The 26,058-nt window shown below is 35.4% G+C and overlaps 1 protein-coding gene and 1 pseudogene across 2 annotated transcripts in view; one reads left to right on the forward strand and one right to left on the reverse strand.

Moving 5' to 3' along the window:
- Positions 1-1,814: 1,814 nt before the first annotated feature.
- Positions 1,815-26,058, forward strand: part of TC2N (tandem C2 domains, nuclear) — a 28,032-nt gene continuing 3,788 nt past the window's right edge. The window contains exons 1-9 of one of the 2 annotated variants that reach the window (XM_060097937.1): positions 1,815-1,881; positions 3,240-3,473; positions 10,178-10,345; positions 11,777-11,871; positions 13,084-13,159; positions 13,932-14,032; positions 14,749-14,865; positions 18,931-19,122; positions 24,552-24,666. In XM_060097937.1, coding sequence (XP_059953920.1) covers positions 1,815-1,881; positions 3,240-3,473; positions 10,178-10,345; positions 11,777-11,871; positions 13,084-13,159; positions 13,932-14,032; positions 14,749-14,865; positions 18,931-19,122; positions 24,552-24,666 — 1,165 coding nt within the window. The remainder of the gene's footprint in view (positions 1,882-3,239; positions 3,474-10,177; positions 10,346-11,776; positions 11,872-13,083; positions 13,160-13,931; positions 14,033-14,748; positions 14,866-18,930; positions 19,123-24,551; positions 24,667-26,058) is intronic. The other variant, XM_060097938.1, reaches the window with a different exon arrangement.
- LOC132489018 (ribosomal biogenesis factor-like) lies at positions 4,672-5,358 on the reverse strand (annotated as a pseudogene).

Genomic DNA, 26,058 nt, shown 5'->3' on the forward strand with positions numbered 1-26,058 from the left:
AATCAATTTCACTAGTAAATCAAAGTGGAAAGAGGATGACAAACTGGAATAATGTTTGCCGCTTCCATTATGGACATTGCATTAATCTCTCAAATTTATGAAAATCCTCTAAAACTGAGGAAGAAAAGTACCAATAACTTTATAGAAAGATGGATAAGCGATATAATGAACAGTGAGTTCATAGAGACAAATACATATTAGCCTTTATATGAAAAGGTGCCCAACCTGATTTATAATAAGAGGTGCAAATTAAAACAGCACAAGATATAATTCCTTTCCTATCATATTGGCAAAAGTCCAGCATTTGACAAATATTCTCTTGGTGATAGATACAGGTACTCTCATACATTGCTACTGGGAATGCAGAATGGTACAACTTTAGAGAGAAATTTAGCAGTATTAAACAAAATTACACATATATTTACCTTTTGACCTAGTAGTCCTATCTCTAAGAATCTGTCTTACAGATATATACTGGGAAATATCTGAAAATATGTGTGTACAAAGTTACTGTGTCACTATTTCTAACAGCAAAAGACTGGAAACAGTCAAAATGTTGATCTTGATTTGAAGAAAACAACTATAAAAAAATATTTCACCATAGGGGAAATTTGAACATTGGGTAGTTGATTATCTTAAACTTTTTAGATGTGATGATGTTATTATGGTTATGTTAAAAGAGAGTACCTTTTAGAAATACTTGACATGTTACAACCCATTACAGTTACTGTTTATTTTGGTGCTCAAATTGTTTAGCCAGTAGAACCCCTTGGAGTTAACTCTTGAGTCCTTCAGCCACATCTTTCAGAGATAATTACTTAAATATTTATGAGCGAGATTATATGATTGGAATATTTTTCAAGATAATCTGAAGGACAGGGTTAGTAGAGAGAGAAAGACGAATTAAGATTTGCCTTGAGTTGATCATTGTTTAGGTGGTAGGGGTTTTGTTATACTATTGTATCTTCTTTTGTATGCATTTGAAATTTCCCATGAAAAATGTACAGGTAGTAGGCATAAATGAAAAGAGTGCATTTGGAACAAAGTCATTGAAACCAAGGTAGGCAATTGGCTTCTTATGCAATTTTATGTTCCTGGTAAATTTAAAACAGACTCTTCATTTCCACTATATCTTATTTGTGGTTTAGTTAGCTGGTATGTGTGTGTGTGCGTGCGCGTGTGTGTGCGAGAGAGAGAGAGAGAGAGAGAGAGAGAGAGAGAGAGAGACAGAGACAGAGAGAGACAGAGACAGAGAGAGTTTAGAGAGAGACAGAGACAGAGAAAGAGAGTTTTAGATTTTTCTGTTAGTGTAATTCTCAGTATTAAACTAACTCATAAAATATGAAGTTGTTTGTTTATTGGCGCTCATTCATTATAGGGCCTTTGGATTACCAAAAGAATCAATTTGGAGGAAGTGAACATTTTCTCACACATTCTATGAGTGTCACATTTTCTTGCAAATTTTATTTGGACATTGATTTAGATATATCAGTCGAAAGAGAAAATGAAGAGTGGAATTTTTTTCAGATTTAACGTTAAGATTGTTCATTTAGTAATTTTTAAGCATGTCATTTTAATAGCTTATAAGGAGTCTAGGTTATATAAAATTGCATAAAGGAACAAAAATCTATTTTGCTCTAGACATTTTTGCTTTGAAGCCCTCATTATGTCTTAGAAAGACAGATAATGTGATTTATTTAATAATACCTAATGATATTAAGCATGATCATGTTAACTTGTTTTCTATTCTACCAACAGATTAATATTAAAATTGGAAATTTGTATCTTTTGCTGGATATTGGAGATTGAACGTAATGGCAACAGAATTTATAAAGAGTTGCTGCAGAGGATGTTTCTATGGTGGAACAGAAAAGCACAACTGTGAGTTTTGCTTTGTTTTGATTTCAACATTTATTTAATGTTTTCTTTATTTGTGACATTTTGTGATATAAATGTAAATGAGACATGTTTCCTAACTTCACGGGGGAGGCAGAAACATAAATATAAGGCACACTAGCTCAGTATGAAAGTACCTTGGAGCATAGGGGAGAGAGAGATGAATTCAACTCAGGAGACACTCTAGGACATCACCACAAAGAAGATGATCCATGGTATGGAAGTCTGAAGAGGATTTTAGCAAGCTGAGTGGGAAGAAGGGAGTAAGAGAAGGTGAGAATTAGACATGAGTATTACAGGTGGATGAAATAGTATGGGCAGAAGTAGGGAGAGAAGTATTTGGGGGATAACATACTCTGGCAAATGTTTTAACTTAAATACAGAGAATTTCCAATTTACGAACAATGCATTAAAAAGTGCCTTTCATGAATGAATGAACGACCAATAGAGAAGAGACCTGTAACTTTATCAAGACCCACATTTATCAAGGACTCCTGGAGATTTTGCTTTCTATTGCATGGTTTCCTCAGCTCTTCAAGGTTATGACTGGAACTTTATTTTTCTCTGGCTCTTTCTTATATTTCTTTGTCTAAAGCATAGCTTCTTAGTATGTTTTTGAGTATGAAGGCTTCTTTTTTGCAATAAAACATTTCATAAATCCCAACACAATAGTAATTGTACTTCCATTCAGTCTATAGATGGTACTAACTGTACATGAAGATTAGCTCTAGGTGTCCCTTACCTCCCCATCCTAAGTCACACAGCTTAGGAATCACGTATCTTTCAAGATAATGGACAAAATAGGTCATAGAAGCTAGTACAGGGAAAGTCGATATTATTCTAGGGTCAAAGTACATTTTATTTTGTGGTTTGGTAAAGATTTTTGTAGACTTCGAGACCTTTAGCTTCTTTTCAAAGTAACTTTTGGTATTTAAGACTGAAATTAACTGCTAGTATTGACAACAAGAATTGTTTTGTTGACAGTATTTTTATTTAAATGACTAGATTATTACTTATTTGAAAGCATTGTGGAATTAACTACAATATAAACTTGTTTTCCATCTATGAGCTCTTTTGTGGAAATGAGACTCTTTAAAAACTGCTTTTACCATTATGATAAGTTAATATACTTTGGCAATAGTATGTTAACTTCTCAGATATTGGCTAGATAAAATTAATGTAGATTCCAGAGTGCTTGATAGGACCCAAGAGTAGTTTATGTATCAGCAGTTTCTTTTAAAATGATTAAATAAGTACCAAAGCATGTTAGGCTTAGATTATTATATATAAATCTACATACATATTTGTGATTTTTTTTCTCTTTTCTCTTCTTTTCTACACAGTATCTGTGGAAAGAGACTTCAAAGAAGCAGTATCAAATAGTCAAAATACTGCTATCTGTATACCTCCATTGACTTCCGTTTCTGTAAAGCCTCAGGTTGGCTGTACTGAGGATTATTTACTTTCCAAATTACCATCTGATGGCAAAGAAGTACCATTTGTGGTGCCCAGGATTAAGTTATCTTATATTCAGCCCAGGATGCAAGGAACGCCTTCACATTTGGAAGAACTTGAAGGTAAACAGTAAAATGGCAGGATTTAAAAATCAACATGCAGCATTTAAATGCTGTTATTGCTGTTATTTTGCTCTTTTACATATGTAAAGATACAAAATATCTTTTATGTACAAATTTTACATTTCATTTTTTATATGTTCTCTTTCTGTAGAGGAACTTACTGTACAGTGTTTTTGAAGTCCATTATGAAATCTGATCACAGTCAATACATTTGTGTGTAGATTTGGCCTTTTTAAAGGAATAATATAATTGTAATATGTCAGTTATTCTTCACACATCTAGAAAGAAAAAAATAGAGGAATTATTCTGTTTTAGATCAGTAAATACAGGAAATAGTCGTATTATTTTCTAAAATTTATTGTAAAGAGAAATAAGGAAGCAGTGAATTATTCTTTCTTCCTTCCCTTCTTTCTTTATTATTATACTTCTCAGTCTAAATACACTTCCCAGCCTAAACAGCCACTTGAATGAGGTATTCATTGGCTGAATTTTGGCTGATGTTGTAGAGGCCAATGGACTAAGGAAGATAAAAGGGAACAACATGTAACTCTTGTATTTTAGAAATAGTTCGTTTTAGTTCATTGAAACACTGTCATTCACAATGGTTTATTCCCCGAAAAATTTCAAACATACAGGATAGTTGAAAGAACTTAATGGTGAATGCCTGTATATCCACCACATAGATTCTATCATTGACATTTTACTATTATACTTTATCACATACCTATCTATCCATTTCTCTAACCATTTTTAATCCTTTTTGGGGGTAAGGGGAGAATGCATTTCACAGTAAATTGCAGACATCAGTACACTTCCCTCTAAATACTTAAGCATATATAGCATTTACTAAATTTCAATTGTTTACAGTTTTCTTCTTTTGACATAAACTTTAAACACAATGAACTGCCCAAATTTTAAGCATGTATTTGTTGAGCTTTGACAAAGGGATATACCAATGTAATCCAAAGTCCTATCAAGATCTACAGTACTTCTCTAAATATTTTTCCTGCCCCATCCTTTCTTCTCCTTCTGGGATACCAATTACACATATGTTGGACCTTTTGATATTGTCTTATGTGTCTGTGAGGCTTCTTTTTTTTTCCACCTTTTTTGCTCCTCTCTATTCTTATTTTTATTTTTTTGTATAAGACATTTAATTTATTGGTCTTTTTGGGAAATTTGATGCATCATCAGTGTATTACAACTGAGCCATTAATCTTGTAGGTTCATCAACATTAACTGGTTCATTTTCATGGTACTGCTGAGGAGTCAGCTGTTTCTGCAGAGGTTCAAGGGAAAGGCCTTTTGAGAAGCTGCAAGTTCTTTTGTATATCTACAGAAGCTTTATTCACTCTGTTAACTTTTTCATTTTTTTTTTAAAGATTTATTTATTTATTCATTTTATACTTCTAAATTTTTGCTACGTTGGGTCTTCATTGCCATGCGTGGGCTTTCTCTAGTTGTGGCGAGCGGGGGCTACTCTTCACTGTGGTGTGCGGGCCTCTCACTGTGGTGGCTTCTCTTGTTGCGGAGCACGGGCTCTAGGTGCACGGGCTTCAATAGTTGTGGCATGCGGGCTCAGTAGTTGTGGCTTGTGGGCTCTAGAGCACAGGCTCAGTAGTTGTGGCTCACAGGCTTAGTTGCTTCGTGGCATGTGGCATCTTCCCAGACCAGGGCTCGAACCCATGTCCCCTGCATTGGCAGGTGGATTCTTAACCACGGTGCCACCAGGGAAGTCCTGTTAACTTTTTCATCACTCACAATGTTTATCTTCTTAAGATTAGTGGTAACTGGTTTTGCTTTAGTTTCAACCTTTTAAGCTTTTTTGGCTGGCTATGTGGAATACATTCCTGGACTTCTGCCCTCTTAGTTTGTTCTTGGCCATTGTCTCTGATACCCTCATGCAGCTGCTCAAGTTCCAGGTGATGCCATCTGCATGCCTCTCCTTTCTGTTCTTAAGGCTGGATAATAATGACCTATTTTCAAGTTCACTGTCTCTTTCCTCCATTATTTCCATTCAGCTATTAAGTCCATCCAGTGAGTTTTTAATTTGAGATGTATTTTTAGTTGTAATATTTACATTTGGTTCTTTGTTTATAGTTTCTATTTCTTTTCTGTGATTTCTTCCCCCCACCACCCCCATTATTGTGAACCTATTTTCTTTTAGGTCTTTGAGTTTTAACATCTTTGTCTCCTATTCTAACATCTGGGTCATCTAGGTTTGGATTCTCTGGATTGTCTTTTTTTGAGAATGAGTCACATTTTCCTGTTTCTTTGTGTGGAGTAATTTTGGATTGTGTTCTGGATGTTGGATGTTATGTTGTGGAGACTCTGGAACCTGTTACATTACTCCGATGGGTTTTTTTTTTTTTTTCCTTCCTTCACTCCCTCCCTCCGTTCCCTACCTCCTTCCTTCCTTTCCTCCCTCCCTCCTCCCTTCCCTCCCTTCCTCCCTCCCTCCCTAACTTCAGCAGGCAATTAACTTGGTTGTACTGTGCTGCAGATTCTGTGTCTTTGGTGGCAGCTGCTATCTGAGCTTAGTTTTTTTATCCTTAGTTGGAGTCTGTCCCACACATGTGTGGTTCAGGGATCAGCCAGATATTTGAGCAGACTTTTAGTCATAGAATTTGAGGTTTTCTCCTTTCCAAGATTCCCACCTTACTTTCTAGCAGCTGTGGTTGCTCTGAACTCTGTGCTCTGTTCTTCAGGCCAGAAAGACTGGGATTTCTACTGGAATTCTATCCACCCTGCACAGTGCCAATTTTGGCCTGCCCACAGGCTAAAAGTCATTAAAAACAGGTGGCCATTCCCCTTTGTCCCAAAGTCAAGTGCTGTTCAGAATCCTCACTACTTTTGTTCACTCTCTAGTACCTTCAGGGTATTTTGTTTGTTTTGGTTTGGTTTTGGTTTAGAGTTTATTGTAGTTATCTACAGGAGAGTTGGGTCTGGTAGGAGTGATATTTTTTTTTTTAAGAAGCAAGGAAGGATGAACCCTGAGCCTGGTCTACCACCCTGTTTTGCACATATCAGCAGTGTCTCTCCAAAACAGTTTTTTAAAGTTCTGGCTCACAGGATGCCCTGATCGATTGATCTTTCTCTTTCTCTCGCACTTGTTAACAACATTGGGGTGAAACCATATAAATGGTCTTGTAATCTGTTTTATTCATATCATACATTGTGAAGCTTTTTAATGGCTCCATAGTACTAAATCATATGGATGTACTATAATTTAGTTAATAAACTCTCTATTTTTAGACATGTAGGGTATTTTATGTATTATTTTCATTATCAGAAGATAAATACCTACTTGGCAATATGTTATAGTTTTTCTTTTGTCTTTTTTTTTCATTGTATCACTAGAAAACAGATTATGTTTTGAGTTGAATGAGTGAGAAATGGGTTTACACTTAAATTATAGGCTCAATAAAGATCTGGTAAAGCCATCTGATTTTTAGCATATTGGAGAGAAAATTATTTAGAGTCAGGAAAGTATTCTTGGTGCCTAATTATGGAAGTCAAACATGTGTATCTTGCATGTTTACATGAATTTGTGAGTGATGGGCTGATATGGAGATTTTGAGAAGGTAGGGCAGACCACTATCAATAATGACTAAAATTATGTTTCAGATATTTTAAATTTGTTAAGTTGCATTGCTTACTTGCTGATGGATCTGATTATAGCTGCAGCTTACTGCTTTGATAACAGATTGTACTATTAACATTTTACTCTGTTTGCTTCATCCCATATCTATCTACCTATCCATTAAGAGAATGCATTTTGAATAAATATTGAAATTTTTAATTGGGCTTTTGAGAGGTATAAGCAATTGTGCTACTTTACGTTTAGTTTTATAGCACTATGATTCTGTAGATTGAGAGAAATGCCTCTTGAACTTTAAAATGATATCTTTTTAAGGGGAAAATTGGAATTCTTTACTGACTGACTTATAAAGGAAAAATGGAATAAGAATATTCATTTTTAGGGCTAGCCTATAAAGGTAGAGAGTCATCTTTGGTGCTACTGCTCTTGACAGTGCTACTCTTATTACCATAAACAGACTTTTATAGCAGTGTTTATGTGCTGAAAAATTTAAGAGTTAGCTTATAAGGTGTACAGGCTCCTTATAAGGCTCTCTGGCATCATACCTCCCTCTTGGCATCCCTCTGCCTTTGTACAGGGCTTGGATTGTACACATAGTTATTTGAACCAGAGTGTGAGGATAAGATCTCACTTCATAACCACATATTTTCTTTTTCTTTTCTGAACTCAGTGTGAAGCCACCTGTTTTATTGTTTAGCTTTTTCAGAAAATATTAGTTCATACTGTGGTTTCTATTTTAAATGGGATAAAAAGAATTAAAAGATGGTGATGATTTAAACATTTAAAAAACTTTGTTATTTCTAATGTGAGTCTTAACTTTGAAAGGAATTTGATCTATTGTTTTACCCTTTAAAAATTGTGAGATATAATACACATAGAAAAAAGGAACAAAACAGAAATTTACAGCCTAGTGATTTACTACAAAGCAAAATGCGTGTATGGTCACAACCTAAATAAAGAGTGTTACTAGTAAAACAAAAGCTTCCATCTTCCCCCTTTTCAGTCACTCTAGAGTAATCAGAATCCCAGTTGTAATAATCATCACTTTCTTGCTATTTTTACTTTTTACCAAGCACATATCCCTAAATGTTGTGGTTTAGTTTTTTTCTGTTTTCTGACCTATAAATGAGATTATATATTCAATATATATCCTTTTGTTATGGGTTCTTTTTTTTTTTTTTCTTCTTCTCTCGATACGCCGGCCTCTCACTGTTGTGGCCTCTCCCGTTGCGGAGCACAGGCTCCAAACGCGCAGGCTCAGCGGCCATGGCTCACGGGCCCAGCCGCTTTGCGGCAAGATCTTCCCGGACGGGGGCACGAACCCGTGTCCCCTGCATCGGCAGGCGGACTCTCAACCACTGCGCCACCAGGGAAGCCCTGTTATGGGTTCTTTATATAAATGAAATTACATGTTCAGTATATATTCTTTTGTTATGAGTTCTTTCATTCAACATTATGAATGAGTGGTGTCTCATTGGAGTTTTAACTTGCATTTCCCTCATGATTAATGAGATTGAACACCAGGTCATGTTTACTGGCTATTTGGATAGCCTCTCTTCTGAAGTACCTGCTCAGTCGTAGCCAGTTTATATTTGGGGTTGCCTGTCTTTTTCTTACTGATTTGTGGGAGTTCCTCATATATTATGGATATGAGCCCTTTGTCAGTTATATATGTTACACATATCTTTTCCCACTCTGTGGGTTACCTTTTCACTCTCTTTAGATAGTATTTTGACCAATGGGAATTTTCAATTGTAATGTAGTTAGGCTTATTAAAATTGTTTTTATGGTTAATACTATGTTCCATTTAAGAAGTGCTTCCTTGGTCTAAGGCCGTGAGAACTTTCTTATAAATTTAATTAAATATAGAAGTTTTATTGGTTTGCCTGTAACATTTAATTTAGATCTACAATCCACATGTAATTTATATTTTGTGAATATGTTTTGTTGGGATGAAGGGTTCTTTTTTTCTATATCAGTATCCAATTGTCTTATCACCTTTTATTACTTTTTTTTTTTTGGCCGCACTGTGTGGCTTGTGGGAACTTCCCCCACAAGGGATTGAACCCGTGCCATGGCAGTGAAAGCCAATAATCCTAACCACTAGGCCCCCAGGGAACTCATCACTTTTTAATGAAAAGACCATTCTTTCCCACTGTTATGCAGTGCCACATTGATTATAAAGCAAGTGTCCATAAAACGGGTTTCTCTTTCTGAGCCTTCTACTCTGTTCCATTGATCTTATTATTGTTCAAATATTCTATTCTTAATACTGAGTAGAGCAAATCTTTCAATCTTGTTTTTCTTCTTAAAGATTATTTTTTGGTGTTTCTTGGTTCTTTATGGATTACATATATATATATATATATATATATATATATTTTTTTTTTTTTTTTTTTTTGCGGTACGTGGGCCTCTCACTGTTGTGGCCTCTCCCGTTGTGGAGCACAGGCTCCGGACGCGCAGGCTTAGCGGCCATGGCTCACGGGCCCAGCCGCTCTGTGGCATGTGGGACCTTCCCGGACCGGGGCACGAACCCATGTCCCCTGCATCGGCAGGTGGACTCTCAACCACTGCACCACCAGGGAAGCCCCCACATAAATATTTTTTATTCTTCTTTTGTTATTTGATTTCTAACTTTATTGCATTGTGGTTATAGAACATACTCTGATTTCAGTCCTTTCAAATTTATTGAGACTTGCTCTGTGTATCTCAGCATGTGGTCAGTTTTTATAAATGTTCTGTCTTTGTGAAAAGAGTGCATCTCCAAAAAAAAATGATTATCTTTTTACTTAAAAGATGTTCTTTCTGCAGTAGAAAAATAAAGGAAACTCCGGTCACAAAATGTAGAATTATCTGTAGGGCAAAGAGGAATGCCAGACCTTTATCAGACTGTCTTGAGAGCAAGGTTCATGACTGATTCCTGGGAGAATACTCCACACAGTTAGACCTGAATAAACATCTGCTCATTTTTTTAGATATCAAATGCATATGATTTAGTATTACTTGAGACATTTTTTTCCCTTTGCCTTGGGTACACCAGTTGTTGGCTAATAACTCCAAGAAAAGGGTGTTGTAAAACTTTAGAAACACTTGCTTTCAGGATCTGCCAGAGCATCTTTTGGAGCTAGAAAGGTAGAACTTTCCAGTTCATCTCAGCATGGACACAGCTATGATGTATATAACCCATTCTATATGTATCAGCACGTGTCACCTGATTTGAGTCGGCGCTTTCCTCCTCATTCAGAAACAGCGAAACGATATGGATCAGGTATGAAAAAAATTTTCCTCTTTGTCTTTTCTCTTTAACAAATGTAGAAATCAAATTAAATCTAAATTCTGGAAGAAATGATTCATCTTATGAAAAACAATTTAAAAATAAAGAGAAAAGCAGGCTTCAGAAGTGATATGATAAACATCGTAACTTCTCTGTGGTTTATATCTAATGTAAAAATGAAAGATTAATGAGTTATATATATTGGTAGTTCCAAGTTCCATTTTGTTTGTCCTTTTTTGAAAGAAATTTTATTTTTAGATTTTGCACATATTTTATATAACATCTATCCATTCATATTCTACAACAAGTATTTACTAGCTCTATTTTCTGCTCTATTCAGTGACAATGATGAATTTAGAAACTAATGATGATTAGAAATGTAAACAAAGAAAATAGAAAATGCCTAAATGATTACCAATCTTCGTTAGTTTAATATTTGACACTGTATCAATTATAGACTATCTGTACATATTTGATTCACAAAATTGTCACTGATATTAAGGAAAAATATATAGCTATCTCAACCACTGAATTCAGGGTGAGGTACTAGAAATAAAGTAGAAATACTTATTTAAATATGTATTTCAGGACTGTGCTAGACTATACAATTATTATACAGAATTCCATTCTTCAATGATCTTATAGTTTAGGAAGGAAACTACATATACAGACTAGAAATATAAACAGTACATGGAATTCAATATCGTAATAAGTGCTCATTAAATAGTTGAATTGCATTTAGTACAGAGGACTTAACATCCTCTTAGATTATTCTTCTGAGATGAAGAATTGGATAATGTAAGCAAAAAGAATGAACTTTTCCTGCTTGATATTTGATGTGGATGTGAAAATGTGTTGTTTGATTTGTGTTGGTTTCTGTTTCAAACAAAAGTAAGATAATTGAAAAGCAATTTTTAAACTTGATTAGAAGGCTTTGTCTCTTATTTCCTATAGAGATTTAGTTCATGGTAATTAAGTAGAATTTAGTGTTTCTCCTTTTTTTTTAATGTGTGTGTGATTTTCTTTTAATTTATTCATTTATTGTTTATTTTTGGCTGTGTTGGGTCTTCGTTGCTGTGCACGGGCTTTCTCTGGTTTCGGCGAGTGGGGACTCCTCTTCATTGCGGTGCTCAGGCTTCTCATTATGGTGTCTTCTTTTTGTTGTGGAGCATGGGCTCTAGGCACGTGGGCTTCAGTAGTTGTGGCATACAGGCTCAGTAGTTGTGGCTTGTGGGCTCTAGAGTGCAGGCTCAGTAGTTATGGCGCATGGGCTTAGTTGCTCCGTGGCATGTGGGATCCTCCTGGACCAGGGCTCGAACCTGTGTTCCCTGCGTTGACAGGCGGATTCTTAACCACTGCGCCTCCAGGGAAGTCCCTCTTCTTCTTTACTATAAAAATAAATAATTTTCTCATGTCCCTTTGTAGTTTGTGACTTAAGGACCAGTAGACTTCCATTCAATGCCCCTGGACTAAGCAAGTCTATGTTTGATCTTACAAGTTCATCTCAGCAGTTCATTCAGGTAAATTATTTATTTGAATTTAATTATATGCAGTAATTTATTTTCAAGCTAAAAATTCAGAAATGTGTGAATTACATTAGGAACAACATGTTATGTATCTTTTGTAGATGTATCTGTCCTAATAGCTAAAGAATAAACGCTTGGCATTTCCCATGTGCGTTATTTCAGGAAGGTCTCAGTTGAATACTAAAAGGCAATAGTTTTTCTCTTGTTCTTTTATGAATCTTACTTTTCTCATGGTATGTAATGAGGCAGTCTTGAGGCAGTTGGAATTTAAAATGTTATACTTAAAAGTGCTTATTTATTTGACTTTCCTTATTGAACATAACTACATAGTTAGTAAAAATTAGTATTCCCATTGAGATGCAGAACTTTAATTATTCATTAATATTAACACAGTGTTCTCCTTTTTTTGAATTGAGTTTTTTGATGTTTAAAAAATTTTTTTTAAATAAAGTAAACTGTGATTATTACTTAAAAAGTAGAAACCAGAATTAAACAAGGTAAAAAGACAAATCACCTATGTTCCTATAACTGAGAATAAAAGTGCTATGAAAATATTGTTATATGTACCTGTGGACATTTTTCCATGTGAATGTATATGCATACATTTAAATGGAAATGTATTCTTAATAATCCTCAGTTGAGTTAATTTTTTGCAGAATTAATTCTTTATAGCACCAGTTTTTTTTTACTGTGCATCAGAATTGTTTGAAGAGCTTGTTAAAATACAGATTGCCAGGCCTCACCCCCAGAACTTTTGATTCAGTAGCTCTGCATCAGGGCCTGAGTTTGTATTTCTAGCAAGTTCCCAGGTGATGCTGATACTGCCGGCCCAGGGGACTATGCTTTGATAACTGCTGTTTTATAGGTTTTTAGGTAACAGGGCACTTCCAAATATATTCTGATTTTCATTAGTATTTGCAAGTATGACATATAAACAGTAATCTCTTCCTCCTTATTACAAAACCAAACCAAAAACAGCAAAGGCTTTCCCATATATTACCTAGTAAGATATTTACTATTTTCCTGGTAACACACACACAGAAAACCTTTTCCCCCTTTACTATCTAAAAGTGAAAAATTCTGACCAGTAACACTGTCAGAATGATTAGCACTCAGTTTGATACTAGGGTGGGTATTGGGGCATCAGTTTCAGAATCCTTAAAGTCTGATATGCAACATCTGACTAAAGAAGAATTTTATTTGTAGAGACATGATTCATTGTCCAGTATGCCCAGTAGTTCTTCTTCAAGGAAAAATTCTCAGGGGAGTAACAGAAGCCTGGGTAAGGAATAAAGTATTCTACTTTTATATTCTTTTTTTTTTTTTTTTTGCTGTACGCGGGCCTCTCACTGTTGTGGCTTCTCCTGTTGCGGAGCACAGGCTCCGGATGCACAGGCTCAGCGGCCATGGCTCCCGGGCCCAGCCGCTCCGCGGCATGTGGGATCTTCCTGGACCGGGGCACGAACCCGTGTCCCCTGCATCAGCAGGCGGACTCTCAACCACTGCACCACCAGGGAAGCCCAGTTACTTTTATATTCTTAAGGGAATTATTTCTACCCAATAGTATTTTGAATGTAGTTATGATAAGGTTAAAAAAAAGTCTAGATGATTATATGTATGTTGTCAGTGTTATCTGCATATGAATATGCAGATCATCAGATCAGATGGTCTATTTTTTAGTGTTCAGGCATAAAGGCATCTTTAAAATTAAATATCTTTCATTTGTTTTAAAGTATGTTAGTGAGGGAATTTCCAGAAGCATACTATATTAAGGCCATATCAGTGTTATTTGGGAAAGTTTTTCTTAGTTTTAACTTAAATTCTTCAGGTTATAATTGGATTAAGTTTTTAAGCCAGGTACTTTTTATAGTATATCTTCCCCCAGCACTTCAGTAAAAGCATTGAAGTATGATTTTTGTCTTAATAAATTGACAACTTTAAAAAGTAATTATAGCAGTTTTCAGTTGTGCTCTTAAAATTGGGTTGTATCAAAGCTCAGTTGGATTGGAAGGGTTGCGTAGTAATTCAGCCATCTTTGTTCTTTTACAATGCAGATACAATTACTCTATCAGGAGATGAAAGAGATTTGGGGAGATTAAATGTGAAAATGTTTTATAATTCTTCAGTAGAGCAGATCTGGATCACAGTTTTACAGGTAAGTTAATACAGTTAATACAAACTTTTCTTACATAATTGAATATTTAGACTATAAATTATATGCATCTACTGTTGCTCTCTTCTAGGGAATGGGTCAGTACCTTCTTTGGAATTTAAGGTTCTATAGTATTTTACAGAAAATAGTATTTAATAAAGAATCTAAAGAAAAATATAGGTGTGATGGAAATTTGTTTGCTTTTAACCTCAAGAAGGAAATTGTTATGATGTCTAAAACACTGTCAGATTATTTTAATGTCGATGAAACAGAAGATCTCAGTAAACTAAAGTTTACTTTTATAGTTTTTTTATAAATTTATTTATTATTTTTGGCTGTGTTGGGTCTTCGTTGCTACGCACAAGCTTTCTCTAGTTGGAGCGAGTGGGGGCCACTCTTCATTGTGGTGTGTGGGCTTCTCTTTGTGGTGGTTTCTCTTGTTGCGGAGCACGGGCTCTAAGCATGCTGACTTCAGTAGTTGCAGCACACGGGCTCAGTAGTTGTGGCTCACGGGCTTAGTTGCTCCGCGGCATGTGGGATCTTCCTGACCAGGGCTTGAACCCATGTCCCCTGTATTGGCAGGCGTATTCTCAACCACTGTGCCACCAGGGAAGCCCTATAGTTTTTATTTAAGTCATTAACTCAAGAAATGTATCAAATATTTGTATTGTCAGAGTCCTTTGTAAAACTCAAACTGTATTTTTATTTTATCTTTCTAGTGCAGAGATTTAAGTTGGCCCTCTAGTTATGGAGATAATCCTACTATTTCTATAAAAGGAATACTAACATTGCCCAAACCAGTACATTTCAAATCTTCAGTCAAGGAAGGCTCTAATGTAAGTGTTTGTGTTTGACTATCTTTTTATGTTTTTCTCCTATTTGTCACTTTAATCCGTGTAAAGAATTGGAATAAGAAAGTGTTTTATTTTTGGGAAACTACAAATTATGTACCCCTTGCTTTTTTTTTTTTTTTTTTTATTCCTTGAGCATCATTGCTTTTATTGTGTTCCCCCCCACCCAAAGACAAAGTTTCAGAAACTCTACAGTATTCCCCCTCTGTGAATGTCTAAAGACACACACACAACACACATATATTCACAGAAGGCGGAGAAGCATCGATGTACCCTTTGCTTTTTTAAAGACCGTTTTGAGCCTCAGAAATACTTGATATTTCATTGCCCAATATTAAGATGCATTTATTTTTTATTTATTTTTTTAACATCTTTATTGGAGTATAATTGCTTTACAATGGTGTGTTAGTTTCTGCTTTATAACAAAGTGAATCAGTTATACATATGTTCCCATATCTCTTCCCTCTTGCGTCTCCCTCCCTCCCACCCTCCCTATCCCACCCCTCTAGGTGGTCACAAAGCACGGAGCTGATCTCCCTGTGCTATGCGGCTGCTTCCCACTAGCTATCTATTTTACATTTGGTAGTGTATATATGTCCATGCCACTCTCTCACTTTGTCACAGCTTACCCTTCCTCCTCCCCCTATCCTCAAGTCCATTCTCTAGTAGGTCTGTGTGTTTATTCCCGTCTTGCCCCTAGGTTCTTCATGACCATTTTTTTTTCTCAGATTCCATATATATGTGTTAGCATACGGTATTTGTTTTTCTCTTTCTGACTTACTTCACTCTGTATGACAGACTTTAGGTCCATCCACCTCACTACAAATAACTCAATTTCATTTCTTTTTATGACTGAGTAATATTCCATTGTATATAAAAAGAAAACCTTAATCACTAAAATATATAGAAGATGAGTAATATCTAATGAAACTTTAATTTTCTTGTATTTACTTTTCCTGTATAAATAAATGTGTCTATATTTTCATCCTCTCTCCCCCCACTCCACTTTTGCTTTGAGAAATAATTGCATGATTGTGATTAATTTCCTTTAAATACTTTCAGTGATCGTAACTGGAAGACTTTTGTGATCCTGAATTTGTTTTATAGATTCTAGATTTCACTTTTAATATATCTTCATTTTTGTCTTCTGATATGGGTTGAATGGTTAGTGTTTTTCCATACAAATGAAACTTCTACAAGAGCATATCATTTAAAAATAAGGTAATTCAAATGACTAATAAACATGAAAAAAATTTACTCTCACTAGTATTCATAGATATACAAATTTAAATTACATATTGCTTTCTCTTTTCTTTCTTCTTTTGCTTATTAAAATTAGGAAAATTTTACAAGCACTCTAGACCATAACACTTCCTGGAAATTATTTTGACAATATACATTAAAACCTTAAAATAAGATTATACTAAGTGAAGTAAGTCAGAAGGAGAAAGACAAATATCATATGGTATCACTTATATGTGGAATCTAAAATATGATACAAATGAAATTATTTACAGAACAGAAATGGACTCACAGAAAACAAACTTATGGTTACCAAAGGGGAAAGGGGTTGTGGGAGGGATAAATTAGGAGTTTGGGATTAGCAGATACAAACACTATATATAAAATAGATGAACAACAAGTTCGTACTGTTGTATAGCACAGGGAACTATATTCAATATCCTGTAATAAACCATAATGGAAAAGAATATGAAAAAGAATATATATATGTATAACTGAATCACTTTGCTGTACATCAGAAACTAATACAACATTGTGAATCAACTATACTTAAATAAATGATTTTTTTTAAAAAAGAAAAAACCTTAAAATATTTATACTTTTTGGGCTTCCCTGGTGGCGCAGTGGTTGAGAGTCCGCCTGCCGATGCAGGGGACGCGGGTTCGTGCCCCAGTCCGGGAAGATCCCACATGCCGCGGAGCGGCTAGGCCCGTGAGCCATGGCCGCTGAGCCTGTGCATCCGGAGCCTGTGCTCCACAACAGGAGAGGCCCACGTACTGCAAAAAAAAAAAAAAAATTTATACTTTTTAACATAGTGTTTCTACTTGGAATCTACTTCATGGCAATAATCTAAGATGCAAACAAAATATATATAAAGTATTCTTGGCAGTTTTGTTCATAGAGGAAAAGTTGGAAACTATCTAAATGTTTCCCATAGGGGAATGGTTGAGAAAACTCTTGGTATACCATATATTTGTGTATTTGTTTCCTATGGATGCTGTTAACAAAGTAACACAAACTGGGTAGCTTAGAACAACAAATATTTCTGTCACTGTTTCAGAGGAAGTCTGAAATCAAGGTGTCAGCAGTGTTGGTTCCTTCTCTGAAGGAGAATCTGTTCCATCTCTTCCATGCCTCTGTCCTAGCTTCTGGTGATGGCCAGCAATCCCTGTCATTCCTTGGCTTCACTCTAATCATTGGCTTTCATCTTCACATGGCCACGTGTCTTTCATCTCCATGTGTCTCTGTGTCTTCACATGGCTATCTTCTTGTAAGGACGCCAGTTATATTGGATTAGGGGTCTGCCTACTCCAGTATAACCTTATCTTAACTTCACAAATTGCATCTTCAATGACCCTATTTCCAAATAAGGCCACATTCTGAGTTACTGGGGGTTAGGACTTCAATACATCTTTTTTGGGGGGAGACACAATTCAAACCATACACCATGTGATAGAATACTGGGCAGCCATGAAAAATAATGTTTAGGAAGAGTTTTTAAGGACATGGGAAAATGTTCTTAATAAGTGAAAAAGCAGTAATCAAAATTTATGTGTAAATATTAGGATCTCACTTTACAAAAATATGCATTGTAGAAAGTCTAGATGGAAATAAATCTTAACTCTGGTCTTAATCCTGATACTCACAGATGAATACTTACTGAATTAAACACTTTCACTTTTTGATTTTCAAATAAAACTAAGCTAACTTAGGAAAAGTTAGGGGAAAATGTTCTCATATTAAAATTTGCTTGGAGTCTTTTAAAATTTATTATTTATCAAGTTGTTTAGGAGTCCCCTGTTATGGCAAAGTGTAAAGTAAACCAGCACACTTACTGCATTTGTAAGCTCACTGCATCTGAGTTTAAAAATTTAGCATTTTATGCATACTGTGTTATTGATGTGATCTATGGCTTGAGATTGAAAGAAAAAGAAAGCTCAGGTGGTTGGGAGGCTCTCAGAAACACAATTCTGACTACACAGACATAAGTGATTACTGTAAAAGTGAACATTTGGGCACAGTATCTAAAATATTGATATTAGGAAGTTTATAAGCAAAAAACAGTCTAGTGTCAAAAAGATGTTAGGTCACAGTAAGCCAAGGTTTTAAAAATATTAAAAGTAATAAAAAGAACATTTGAAAATAGTCTGGGCATGGAAAACACTGACTTGCTGCCTAGAGTGGAAGATTATGAGAGAAGGTAGAACTTGGAACTCACATTTCCCTTTGTCTTCTCTTATCAAGGAGATCGATTTTCAGATAGGAAAGAGTGGAACAAACATCACTAAAAGATAAAATGAACCCCAAATTAGATGGGAAGAACATTAGACAAAGAATAGCTCCTTTAAAGAAATAATTCAAGTCTCTTGTTAACGTGAACAAGTTAGATTTTGCGTACTGTGAGAGCTTGCATGAGATTCTTGAAGTACTCTCATTAACTATTGAAGAAGTGTGGTGAATAGCAGGAATGATACTCCAGAACCAAAGATGGAGAGCAACCTAATTTTTAAAAAGGGAAAAAGCTGTATTCTGGTGAACTTGGTGTTGATGTTGACTAAATTCCTGACTAAGTAATTAAAAGGATTTGTGAAATTAAGAAGGGCAGTATCCAGAATAAATTTTGGAAAAGCAAGTCATGGCCATTCTCATTTTCATTTTCATTAAAAAATATTTTTTGTCATTGTAAAAAAATTAAATTTGCCTTTCCTAGATTATAAATGTTATTTTTGTTTATTTTGTATTGGTTTATGACCCTTTTTTTCAGTCATTCTATTAACGTATTTTATATTTTCTTGATTTTTATTTTAGACTATTGAATTTATGGAAACGTTTGTATTTGCTATTAAACTCCACAGTCTACAAACTGTAAGACTTGTATTTAAGATTCAAACCCAAACTCCTAGGAAGAAAACTATTGGAGAATGCTCACTATCACTCAGAACTCTTAGCACACAGGAAATGGATTACTCTTTGGATATATCACCACCTTCAAAAATTTCTGTAAGTGATATAATATGTAAAGTATTTCACACTTTTAGAATTATTTAGTGGATGAATTTTTGTTTGTTCGAGTATAATTTGAAAACTAGAATATATTAAAGGATCAGGAAGGCTCTCAAGAAGCAATAGTAACATAAATGTAATGTAAAAAAGTTGTAATTATGTCATTATTTAATAATTTTTTTAAAAGTTCATAAAATGTTAACAGAGCTCGTTTTCTTTCTCCATTGGAAAATAGCCTTAGGGTTACTTTCTCCTAGTACATGTTTAATTAATGTTTCATACTTCAATGTAATAACCCTAAGTATGAATAATTTTTTAATTTTTTAGGTTTTTTTTTTTTTTTAGTAGCTGATAACTTAGGAAAAGCAAGACAGAATCAATAAACTCCAAACTCAATAAGAGATTGCCTTGAAATAGATTAGGAAAGTTTTAATCATGAGTAAGCACCATGTCCATAAATTGGGTAGAATGGAGGATCTTACAGCTGGTGGTTTTTTTTGCTGTACGCGGGCCTCTCACTGTGTGTGGCCTCTCCCGTTGTGGAGCACAGGCTCCGGATGCGCGGGCTCATCAGCCATGGCTCACGGGTGCAAGCTGCTCCGCGGCGTGGGGGATCTTCCCGGAATGGGGCACGAACCTGTGTCCCCTGCATCGGCAGGCGGACTCTCAACCACTGCGCCACTAGGGAAGCCCCAGCTGGTGTTTTTTTGTAAAAAGCTTCATTATCTATAGTGCTAATTGATTTTTGAGACCCAGTAGTTGCTTCTTTCAACTAGCCAGCTGAACACTGTTTAAGTTGTTTAGAAATTCCTAATGATTTAATTATGTAGTTTCTGTGTCAGGATAATATATATAGAAATCAGTCATAACGCTTTATAAGGTTGAACTTATATGTGATTTTAAATTTACATAGGATTTATATTTTACCTACTTTCAAAGATATTTAAGGTGTTTGAAGTGGTTCTTAACCTGGCTATGCATTAGAATCACCTGGGGAGCTTTAAAAAAAAGTAGCCCACACTTAAACCATTAAATCAGAATTTGGGGAGGAGTGAGCCAGAGGCATCTGTAATTTTCAGAAGCTACTCAGGTGATTCTAATGTGTAGCCTGGCTTGAGAACCACTGAAGTGAGGGGAAATTAGGGATTAAAAAAATAAAGAACAAAAGATTAATCAAGAAGCATTGAAAAATCGTGTTATTTCTTGTCTCTTATTTTCTGTCTCCATACCAAATGTGTTTTCTTTATAGCATTTATTATAACTTAGAATTATTTAAGTTACTTGTTTTAAAAAAAAAGCAAGGCTTGAGCCTCCATCTTTTTCTTCATATTTTATTGTGCCCGTAGTAAGGGCCCGTCATATTCTTGGCATTGAATATTTGTATGTAGGTTGATATGAAAGAATAAATGATGAATGAAAGCATGCTAAATTAGATTGTTATTTTCTGTTAAAGTATAGTGAATTTGTTTTCTGTGACAGTTTATCACTTACATCTTTGTTTATCATTTACATCTACTACTAGCTTATAGACAGTAATCTGCAACCATATTTTACAAAAGGCACATATTACTATATAAATGGATAATTCATAGATTAAATCTTTTTTTAATATTATTATAACACAGCATTTTATTATGATTGCATATCTGACTCCTCCAATAGCCTTGAGATTTTCTAGGGCAGTAATCTGCCTCATGGGTTTTTTGTTTTTTTTAATAGATTAAATCTTTAAAAATTAGTAGAGTATAGTAGAAGATAACTCAGCAAATGTATTTTCTGGGGAATTGAGACATTATAATCTTAATCTGCCTTGGAGAATCTGAATGAATGATTATGGCACAGTTTCTACAAAATTATATTTTGCATATCAGATGTTTTATAAACATTTGTCTATCTGTTGTATGCCACGTGCTAGGGATACAAAGATTGATGGCTTGAAAGAAGGGCTTCCAGGCTATATTGGACCGGTGAATTTATATTACTGAATGTTTCTTATTATTGGCTAAAAGCAAGAATAGTATGCTTTGTTTCCTGTGTTGAGGAGGAATATTGATATTCTAATTGTGACATTGAAAGAGCCAGACTTACATACCCATCCTTCACACTGACAACTGTTTTATCATGAACAGCAGAATTTTCATATAGAGCTAATAATTTCCTGAGTACAGAGTTTTTGACCTTAACAACTAGCTGACAACTCAGATTTCTGTGTTGAATAATGTAGAAGACATAAGGTTTCCCTGAAGAAATAGCTGACATTTGAAGAAACTTAGCATATGACTGACTTGGTCCTAAGTGATTTAACGCTCACACCGAACTTATGAGCTTGCTGCTCTTGTCATCCCTATTGTGGAGACCAAGAACTTGAAGCACTTGCCTGAGTTGATACAGCCTGTTGTTGGGGAATCAGGATTTGAGCCGAGGCATTCTAATTCCACAGCCAGCTCTCTTTACCGTGTCGAAGAAAATGATCAATTAACAGTCTATAATAGGAATCGAAAAGAGTTTTATTTGAGCCAAACTGAGGACTATAGCCTGGAAAACAGCCTCTCGGATAACTGAGGAACTGCTCTGGAGAAGCATGGTTTTCAGCACAGTTTTATATCTTGTCAGAAAAAGAACATCAAACAAGTCAGGGATACATTCCTTCAAGGTTTCCAAAAAAAAAAAAAAAAATAGATCAGCATGTGCACAGCAAGTCAGTATGGCCTTGGCACCTGGGAAGGGAGTCTTTTTTTTTTTTTTGGATAAATTTTTTTTTATTAGTTTCTGCTTTATAACAAAGTGAATCAGTCATACATATACATCTTTTCCCACATCCCTTCCCTCATGCATCTCCCTCCCTCCCACCCTCCCCATCCCACCCCTCCAGGCGGTCACAAAGCACCGAGCTGATCTCCCTGTGCTCTGCGGCTGTGGGAAGGGAGTCTTATCCTGGATGGGGGACCAGCAGTGACATCCCAGGAAGGGAGGCATTTAATCTTTATTTTTAACATGGACATTCTTTACTTCTGGTCAGCGTGCTCTTTTCTTTAGTAATTAAAACAGATATACAATGTATGCTTGATAGGCCACAAACAGGCTGTTTTAGTTAGCATAAAATTCAAGTTAACTCATGTATAAGCCAGAATGACTTCCCCATACCTTAATATGTGAAAATATCTTTTATCAGCTATGTATTGTCCCCCTAAGAAGATATTCTCAAAAATCACCAGATAAGGGATTTCTTTAATTATGCTTAACATTTCATCCAGGAAGCTCAAAAAGTTCTCTTTTCTTTCAAAAATGATACATTATTCAGGAACAGAGGTCATATGTTTTATCTTCCACAGTTTCGTGCTCATTAAAAATGCTCTTCATGTATACCTACTAATTGATTAGAATTTTAATTTTTTTGGTTATTATGAGATTGAAAACCACTTTGAATAGTTTTTCATGATCCGAATTAACATCTTGGAATATAAATTGAATTTATGAAATAACCTTGGCAAGTAAGAAATGGTAAATCCACTGCCAAATGCTGCTCTGTTTTATGAGTGAACTCTTACAAGTGTGTAACACTAAGAGAAGTTTTGCCACCTTTAGATGTTTTCATAAGTGTTATTATATCGTGGGTACAAAACCATAATGAAAATAATTAATGAAAAAACGTTATCCATGGTTTCCTTTGTGTTTTGTAAACAATAAGTAACTGTATTTTTTAAATGTATTTTTTTAAATGCCAAGGACTGCAACATTTGTTTTTTTATCAGCAAAGGTGTTATATATGGATACCAAAATTAGTTCATGTAAAAAGGTTTATTAATCCATCCTTATTCTGATTAAAAGCAAAAGCAGTACATTCACTTATTTATTAGAATTCAGCATTTATTGCTAAAATAGACAATTTTTATCATCATTTTCGATTTTTCAAGAGGGAGTGTAACCTCAACAGATGATTTTATACTTTTCAGTGATTCACTTTTCACTTTGTATCTTTTGATTTCTTATGGCATGCCCAATTTTGGCCATTTTGACCATTACAGAATATTGTATTAAGAAAATATCCAAGATTCAGTCAATGGTATGTACATAAAAAGGTTCTTTTTTATGATCCATGCGTCAATTACTGGGGAATACTGCGTGATTATCAAATACAAACCGCTTGATGAAGTATCCGTCAGCTGTTTTATAGCTTTGTTGGAATCAATACTAGTAAAGACTTTTGTGTCAGTCTGTGCTGCGCCCTAGTGAGATCTGTTAACATTATGTTCTTTCTTTAATCCCATACTTACTCTTTTCATCATGTGAACAATAGTGTTTTTGTATTTGGCCGACTTTATGTTTCTCTCTTTTATTTTTCACTCCAAGGACGCTGGAATCCATGTAAATAGGTTGGCTTGTGTAAGACAAATTACTTTCTTCTCTTCTTAGCAATACTGAAGAGCACATTTTAGCTTTTCCCCCTTGCTAAATCTCCTTCATTATATTGTTTGCCTCAGGTTTTCTTTGACCTTTTCCTTATTATTTACTGCCTCATCACTCGCTAGCTTCCTTCTTGCCAACTTTCATCTTTGGCTTGCTTTCATTTAGCATAGTAATTCAGCTCTTAATCCACAAATCTGTTCATTGTAGTAATCCTTTGTCTTCTGATTTTGGTAACACTACCTCTGATTTCTACAAATGAAGAAATAATGATGCGTTTCATATATAACATTTTTATCAGATTTCATACATTCTGAAAAAATTCAAATGACTACATTTAAGTCTTTTGAAAATATGCTCTTTTGGTGTTTGACATTTTCTCTAGTAAAGCTGTTTAGGAATTTAATTTTTTTTAATAAATTTATTTATTTTTGGCTGTGTTGGGTCTTCGTTGCTGCGCGTGGGCTTTCTCTAGTTGCGGTGAGAGGGGGCTACTCTTCATTGCGGTGCGTGGGCTTCTCATTGCGGTGGCTTCTCTTGCTGCACAGCATGCGCTCTAGGCACACGGGCTTCAGTAGTTGTGGCACGAGGGCTTTAGAGCGCAGGCTCAGTAGTTGTGGTGCATGGGTTTAGTTGCTCTGCGGCATGTGGGGTCTTCCTGGACCAGGGCTCAAATCCGTGTCCCCTGCATTGGCAGGTGGATTCTTTCTTAACCACTGCGCCACCAGGGAAGCCCTAATTTTTTTTTTCTTTTTTTAATTTGAATTGTCTTTTGGTCTCCCTGATTTTGAAGGATCAGTATGTATGTGAAACTTAAATTTTCAGAATTTATGAAAGTCAGTAAGTACCTCATATTGACAGAATCCATGACATTTATCTTAACCTCTTATAACACTTAGCTTTGTGTGTCAGTAAAAAGCAGTGCTTTCAAAATTTCTAACCTTAGCTCTTTATTATTGAATTTTTTGAAATATGCCAAAACTTTTTTCTTGATTAGCAAATGACACTCTTTTAATATGCAGGTTTGCCATGCAGAACTTGAACTGGGGACTTGTTTTCAAGCGGTAAATAGCAGAATTCAGTTACAAATTCTTGAGGCTCAATACCTTCCAAGTTCATCAACACCCCTGACTTGGAGTAAGTATGTCAAAGTGGTTCAAAGTGGAATCTTCAGAAAATATTTGTAAAAGGTAGTTTTTTCCTGTGTTTCTTACAGTGAAGATTAAATTCTTAGTTACTTTTGTTAGTTAACTTACGTTCTTACTTTTTAACTTAAAATTACTTTATTGGATTTCAAATTACTAGCCACTGTGTCTACCTTAATCCACTGGTCTCTTGATTCTTACCCAATTGTGACCTTCTTGCATTTGATGCTATTCTTTATTTAGCTCATTAGTTAATATAGGCTGAGTGTCCAGAAGACTGTCAGCTATATTTCACCAGCCTAGATAATTTATCCTCTCTCTAGGTCTGTACCCTTTTTTGGATACTCTGCTAACTAGAAACTTAATTTTTTAAAAAACTGAAAATATCAGACACAAACCTCAAAATACTTTCTCACCTGTGCCTTTGAGCACAGCCAGGGATTTTGATATTTTGGTTGTCTAGGGCTGGTTCACATGGCTGCCACTGGAGTGGGAGGTTTGAGGTCAGTCCTACTTAAAGGGCTAAGAGTAGGACTAAGAGTGTTCCTCTTTCCTACTAGAAGAAGAGAAAATATCAGGAGGTAGGTAGAAGCAATGGATGTCCACTGTAACTACAAAGACTGAAAATAAATACAATTGAGCACAGTCCAAGAAGCTAGAAAAACAACAGCAAACACAAAGGAAAGTAGAAGTAGAAATTAAAGCTAAAGTTGAAGTTGATAAATATGGGGACAACAAATAAACCCCCACAAAATCAATAAAACCAAAAGATTTTTCTTTGAAAATAATATTAAAATAGACAAACCTATAGTAGCCTGGATCAAGCAAAAAATAAAGAAAACATAGACAAGGAAGAGGATATAATTTCAATTTTGAATCTCAGAAAATATTCAAAAATAAATAAGAGGGCTTCCCTGGTGGCGCAGTGGTTAAGAATCCACCTGCCAATGCAGGGGACCCGGGTTCGAGCCCTGGTACAGGAAGATCCCACATGCCGTGGAGCAGCTAAGCTCGTGCACCACAACTACTGAGCCTGCTCTCTAGAGCCTGCAAGCCACAACTACTGAGCTCATGTGCCACAACTACTGAAGCCTGCGCGCCTAGAGCACATGCTCTGCAACAAGAGAAGCCACCACAATGAGAAGCCCACGCACTGCAACGAAGAGTAGCCCCTGCTCGCCGCATCTAGAGAAAGCCCACGCACAGCAATGAAGACCCAACACAGCCAAAAGTAAACAAATAAATAAATTTATAAAAATAAATACATAAGACAATACCAATTATAACTATGCCAATTCATTTGAACAACTATATAAAATAAATGATTTTCCAAGGAAAAAAACTGTTGAAATTCACTCCAGAAGAGGGAGGAATCAATAGAACA

This window comes from Mesoplodon densirostris, chromosome 4, assembly GCF_025265405.1.
Source record: "Mesoplodon densirostris isolate mMesDen1 chromosome 4, mMesDen1 primary haplotype, whole genome shotgun sequence".
Lineage (NCBI taxonomy): Eukaryota > Metazoa > Chordata > Mammalia > Artiodactyla > Ziphiidae > Mesoplodon > Mesoplodon densirostris.